The sequence below is a fragment of the Scyliorhinus canicula genome, chromosome 7 (genome assembly GCF_902713615.1).
Source record: "Scyliorhinus canicula chromosome 7, sScyCan1.1, whole genome shotgun sequence".
NCBI classification, from domain to species: Eukaryota; Metazoa; Chordata; class Chondrichthyes; order Carcharhiniformes; family Scyliorhinidae; genus Scyliorhinus; species Scyliorhinus canicula.
Genome location: NC_052152.1, coordinates 37,944,492 through 37,950,491, shown reverse-complemented (window position 1 = coordinate 37,950,491; position 6,000 = coordinate 37,944,492). Strand labels below are relative to the sequence as shown.

The 6,000-nt window shown below is 50.0% G+C and overlaps 1 protein-coding gene across 2 annotated transcripts in view; it reads left to right on the top strand.

Annotated features, from left to right (window-relative positions):
* The first annotated feature begins 349 nt into the window (after nt 1-349).
* zbtb11 (zinc finger and BTB domain containing 11) overlaps nt 350-6,000 on the top strand; it is a 45,611-nt gene continuing 39,960 nt past the window's right edge. The window contains exon 1 of one of the 2 annotated variants that reach the window (XM_038801811.1): nt 350-879. In XM_038801811.1, coding sequence (XP_038657739.1) covers nt 570-879 — 310 coding nt within the window. In that variant the 5' untranslated portion in view covers nt 350-569. Of the gene's footprint in view, nt 880-1,000; nt 1,177-6,000 lie in introns of those variants that run through there. The other variant, XM_038801812.1, reaches the window with a different exon arrangement.

Here is a 6,000-nt window from a genome sequence, read left to right as displayed (position 1 = left end):
ATGTGCAGGTTAGGTGGACTGGCCATGATAAATTGACCCTTAGTGTCAAAAAGGTTCGATGGGGTTATGGAAATGGGGAGGGTTGGGGGATAGGTGCAGACTCGATGGGCCGACGGGCCTTCTTTTTCACTTTTAATCCAGTTTATCCCTCCCCTATTGAGGGGTAACGAAGGAGGCGCTTCTTGGGGCAGAATTCCCCCTCCACGAATCACAAAGATTGAGCACGTCCACAAGGACCTGATAGCCAAGCCACTGGGGATTAAGGCGATCGTGGCTGGGGGGGGGGGGGTTTGATGACTGGGTGACAGAGCAAGTACAGCCGGTTCGGGGAGGGGGGAGGTCAGGGTCCGTGATGTCATCTCCGGTTGTGCAGCAGCCATTTTGTCAATCCGAGGAAACCTTTCCCGCTCCCTCCGTCCGAAAGCGGCCCACCTACAATAAAAAAATAAATAAAAGCAATACTGGAACCAGCTTTGCGTCAAAAATCTTTCCGCTCTCATTTTCTTTTCCTTTTAGTCTCCCGACCGTCCCAGCGAGGCCTCGGCTGCAGCCACAGCGGGGGCTGTGACATGTCGAGCGAGGAGAGTTACAAAGCTATCATCCGCTACCTGACCAACGAGAAGGAACCTTATGCGCCGGGGACCGAGGGCAACGTCAAGAGGAAGATCCGCAAGGCCGCCGCCTGCTACGTGGTGCGGCGGGGCACCCTGTACTACCAGAAGAAGCGCAAGGACCGCGACGAGTTCGACGAGCTCGAGGTGGTGTTGGAGGCCAAGACCCGGCGGGACCTGATCGCCTCCTTCCACCAGAGCGCCGAGGGCTTCCACTTCACCCGGGAGCAGACCTGGAGGAACATCTCTCAGAGCTACTGGTGGCGAGGTGAGGGGCCGGAGAGAGGGTGGGAGGGGAGAGGCGAGACCGGCACCATGCACGCACGCACACACTCCCTAAGCGGGGGGGCAGTGGGGAAGTTGCAGCCAGGACACTAGGGGCGGGGAGAGCAGACGGAGAACAGGCACCATTAATCAACTGACAGGCCGGATAATTAATGCACAAGCCCTGCCGCACACACCGATCCCTCAACACAGCCGCTGTCGGGAACTGCAACCCCATTCCCCCCCCAAAAAAATCCTTTCGTTTTTGCCCCACGTCCTTCATCAGGATTAAAGATAAACTGTAAGTCGCCGCTTTGCGTGATACTCAAATGTACAACTGGCATTTTGATTATGTAACACTCCCCCATTGTGTTTTTGTACAAAACTGCAGCCGTCTTGATTTGGGTGGAAATTGTTTTAATAAATTAGAGCCATTCTTGTATGTTGCTAGTTTATATAATTAGATGGCAATTTTCATTCCTCCTGATTTAACTTGTTTTGATGTAATTTTTTAATATCCATTTTTAAATATGATTATGATCTGTCTAGTTATTTTAGTTTGCTCCACTTCTATTGTTGCTTTTTAACGATGATACTTCTGGAAAAATGCTTATTAGCCTGCTTGGAACAGATCACCAGGTGAAAACAATCTAAGGTCCACCTAGTTAGTCAACTACCATCCCGGTACTCACATAATGTAATAATAATTCAGCTATTGACCATTGTAGGATTATCCTGGAATGCAAAAGGTAACCTCAGATTTATTTTCCCTACTTTGAACCTTCTTAAACCTCTTCCTAAACTCTCTTCTCCAACTGCTAACAGTAACAGGAAACCACAGTAGTAAACGTTTTTTCAGACTGGAGGAAGGTATTGAATTCCCCATTGATCAGTAGGTGTAGAATCACTGCTTTTCTTGATCTATATTGATGACCTTGACTTACGTGTGCAAGGCATACTTTCAAAATTTACAGATGATGCAGAACTTGCATGTATTGTGACACTGTTCTCTGTGACCAGGATCGAGAGTCTGGAGAGGCTAATAAAGTTACCAGAACGTGTAATAAAGTAGAAAGTGGCAGGAACCCAACTTCAGGCACAACAAAAAAAGGAGACAGCTATGAGAAGGGAGGGGGGGAGGGGGGGGGGGGAGAAAACAACTGAGGGCGGTGTACCTAAATGCACGCAGTATACAAAACAATGTAAATGAGCTTGTTGCGCACATTGAAATAGGTGGGTATAATGTGGGCGTCACAGAGACATGGCTACAAGGGGATTGGGGCAGGGATCTAAATATCCATGGATATATGCCTGTCGAAAGAATGGGGGGGGGGAGAAAACAACTGAGGGTGGTGTACCTAAATGCACGCAGTATACAAAACAATGTAAATGAGCTTGTTGCGCACATTGAAATAGGTGGGTATAATGTGGGCGTCACAGAGACATGGCTACAAGGGGATTGGGGCAGGGATCTAAATATCCATGGATATATGCCTGTCGAAAGAATGGGGGGGGGGAGAAAACAACTGAGGGTGGTGTACCTAAATGCACGCAGTATACAAAACAATGTAAATGAGCTTGTTGCGCACATTGAAATAGGTGGGTATAATGTGGGCGTCACAGAGACATGGCTACAAGGGGATTGGGGCAGGGATCTAAATATCCATGGATATATGCCTGTCGAAAGAATGGGGGGGGGGAGAAAACAACTGAGGGTGGTGTACCTAAATGCACGCAGTATACAAAACAATGTAAATGAGCTTGTTGCGCACATTGAAATAGGTGGGTATAATGTGGGCGTCACAGAGACATGGCTACAAGGGGATTGGGGCAGGGATCTAAATATCCATGGATATATGCCTGTCGAAAGAATGGACAGAGGGGGCGAGGTTGAAATTTTTAGTCAGAAATTAACTTAAATCGATAGCAAGAAGCGATTTAGAGTCGGAAGGCGTAGAATCTGTGTGGGTAGAGTTGAGGAATCGCAAAGTAAAAAGGGCTCTGATGGGAGTTATGTACAGGCTCCCAAGCAGTAGTCAGGATGTGGGGAGAAAATAAATCGGGAGATAAAAAAAGGCATTTAAGAAAGGCAATATTATAATAATCATGGGGGAATTCAATATGCAGGTGAACTGGGAAAATCAGATAGGTAGCAGATCCCAAGAGAAGGAATTTGTGGACTGTCGACATGATGATTTTTTTGGAGCAGCTTGTGACAGAGCCCACTAGGGAACAAGCAATTCTGGATTTTGTGATGTGTGATGAGGCAGACTTGATTAGGGAACTTAAGGTGAAGGAACCCTGGGGGGGGCAGTGACCATAATATGATAGAATTCACACTGAACTTTGAGAGGGAGAAGCTGGAATCAGATGTAATGGTATTACAATTAAATAAAGGTAACTACAAAAACACGAGGAGCTGGCCAGAGTTGATTGGAAGGGGAGACAAGCAGGAAACAGTGGAACAGCAATGACAGGAGTTTCGGGAAGTTATTCGGAGGCACACAGAAATTCATCCCAAGGAGGAAACATGCTAATGGGAGAACATGGCTGACAAGGGAAGTCAAGGACAGCATAAAAGCAAAGGAAAATGCATACTATGTGGAGGATTAGTGGGAAGCCAGAGGATTGGGAAGCCTTTCAAAGCGAGCAAACCAGAACTAAAAAAGCAATAAGGGGGGAGAAGATGAAACATGAGTGCAAGCTAGCTAGTAATATAAAAGAAGGCTCTAAATGTTTTTTCCCTGATATATAAAAGGTAAGAGAGAGGCAAGGATGGACAATGGACCATTGATAAATGAGGCTGGAGAAGTAGTAATAGGGAACAATCAAATGGCAGAGGCCCTTTGCATCTATCTTCACAGTGGAAGACACCAGTGGGATACCAGAACTTCATGAGAGTCAGGGGGCAGAGGTAAGTGAAGTGGCCATCACTAAGGAGAAGGTGCTGGGGAAACAAAATGGTCTGAAGCTGGATAAATTGCCCGGACCGGATGGACTACACCCCAGGGTCCTGAAGGGGGTGGCTGAGGAGTTTGTGGAGGCATTGGTGATCTTTCAGAAATCACTGGAGGCAGGGAGGGTCCCAGAGGATTGGAAAATGGCTAATGTAACACCCCTGTTTAAGAAGGGACAGAGGCAGCAGACAGGAAATTATAGGCCGGTTGGCCTGACTTTGGTTATCAGTAAGATTTTAAAGGTCTATTCCGGGCTACTCCTAGGGGCAGGGGTGCAGTTTGAGCGAGCTCCAGGGGCTCCTTGCCGCTGCCAGTCCTGGAGGCCTGCGCTCGTCTCGACCAGGGTCACAGTTCTCGCTACCATGGAGCACACGACTGTGACCCATGGCTGATATCTTCGCACCGAAGGTCTCCACTGCGGGCGCCATCCATGCCGTGTTGGCCTGGGTGGCATGCATTATCAGCACCACCTCCTTCCCCTGCAGGCGGTTGGACTCCTCCAATGGATGGTTGCGGACAACCCCTCAAGTAGTCCCTGGCTCTGCTCTTCCATCTCCAGCGTTGATGGGACCGCCGTTTCCAGAAGCCCAAGACCCAAATGAACGGCAGCTAGGGGCTGCCGCCCTCTGACCATTCGCCCCTCGGTGATTTCCACCTCCACCTGATGTACCGCAGCATGTGTGGTGTGCACCAGATAGTGCTCCAGAAGCCTCTTCACTAACATGCCCAACTGAAGTGAATGTTTCTGCGATGGTGGAGGGTGTTGGTGACATCACCGGCTGTGTCCCGGGCTGCAACTGGGGGCTTGCGACATCAGCAGATTCCACCTCGTCGCTGGGGTTGGAAATGGCAGTTAGGCCCACCTCATCGCCAGATGAGCCTGAAAAGCATAAGACAAGATGTATGATTAGATCCGGCGGGCCTCCTCTGGTCACTCTCTCTGCAGTTGTGGGCCGCCTTCTCCCATGATGCAGATAATGCACAATGTGAGACACGTGGATGCTGGCAGCACAGGGGGTCCGTGACCTGTGTCCAGAGTCCCTGGCCAGCGGCATGGTTGTTGGGGTGGGGTGTGGGCAGCCTGCTGGAGGATGGGGTTCGATCGTCTTGTGGGGGGGGGGGATTGATGCCAGGGACATGGTGGTGGCCACCCTGGCTGGCCTGGGGGTGTTGTCCTCCATGTCCGGTCTGCCTGGTGGGGACCACATGGGGAGTTGCTATGGGTGTGGGACGCGAGTGATGCCAGCGGCGCTGATCTGGTCACCCTGGCCGCCCTGAGAAGGTTGTGCAGCTTCTTGCAACACTGCTGGCCGATAATGGCGGTGGGGTTCATGGCCTCTGCCATCTGCGCCCAGGCTCGGTTGGCATCCGTGGGTGGCCGTCGCCTTTCCACCCCGGGAACAAAATGCCTGGCTCTCCCACATGGAATCCAGCAGGGTCTCGAGCTCTGCATCATTAAAATGGGGTGCCGCTCTTCGGGGTGCCATCATGTTGGCTGGAATGAGTGTGTGTGTGGAGTGGAGTGCTTTTATGCGGCTGCAGCTTGTCAGCCTCTCTAGTGCCACTTCGACCCCGGCGAATCAGATGGCATGTATTGGAATTGCACTAGTTCCACGTGGCGCCGGTGATACCCAATTAATGGGTCCTGAATTACACCGGGACCAGCACCACTTTTGTCAACGTAGAACACTCACGATTCAGTCCCAGCGTCATCACTCAAACGGACAATTTCAACAATTGTCTTTCATCCTGCTCCAACTTTGTTACGTAACCAAATTTTTAAAAATCATTTACGGGATGTGGGCTTCACTTGGGAGACCAACATTATTTACCCATCCTTAGTTGGCCTTCAGAAGGTGGTGGTGAGCTGTCTTCTTGAAGCGCTGCACACCCTGAGATGTAGGTACACCCACCGTGCTGTTAGGTAGGGAGTTTCAAGGTTTTGAACCAGCAACAATGAAGGAACGGCGATATATTTCCAAGTCGGGATGGTGAGTGACTTGGTGGAGAAATTCCAGATGGTGGGATTCCCAGGTATCTGCTGCTCTTGTCCTTCTTGAAGGTAGTGGTCATGGGTTTGGAAGGTGCTGTCTAAAGAACTTTGATGTATTACTGCAGTGGACCTTGTAGATGGTACACACTGCTGCTCCTACTTGTCAGTGACAAAT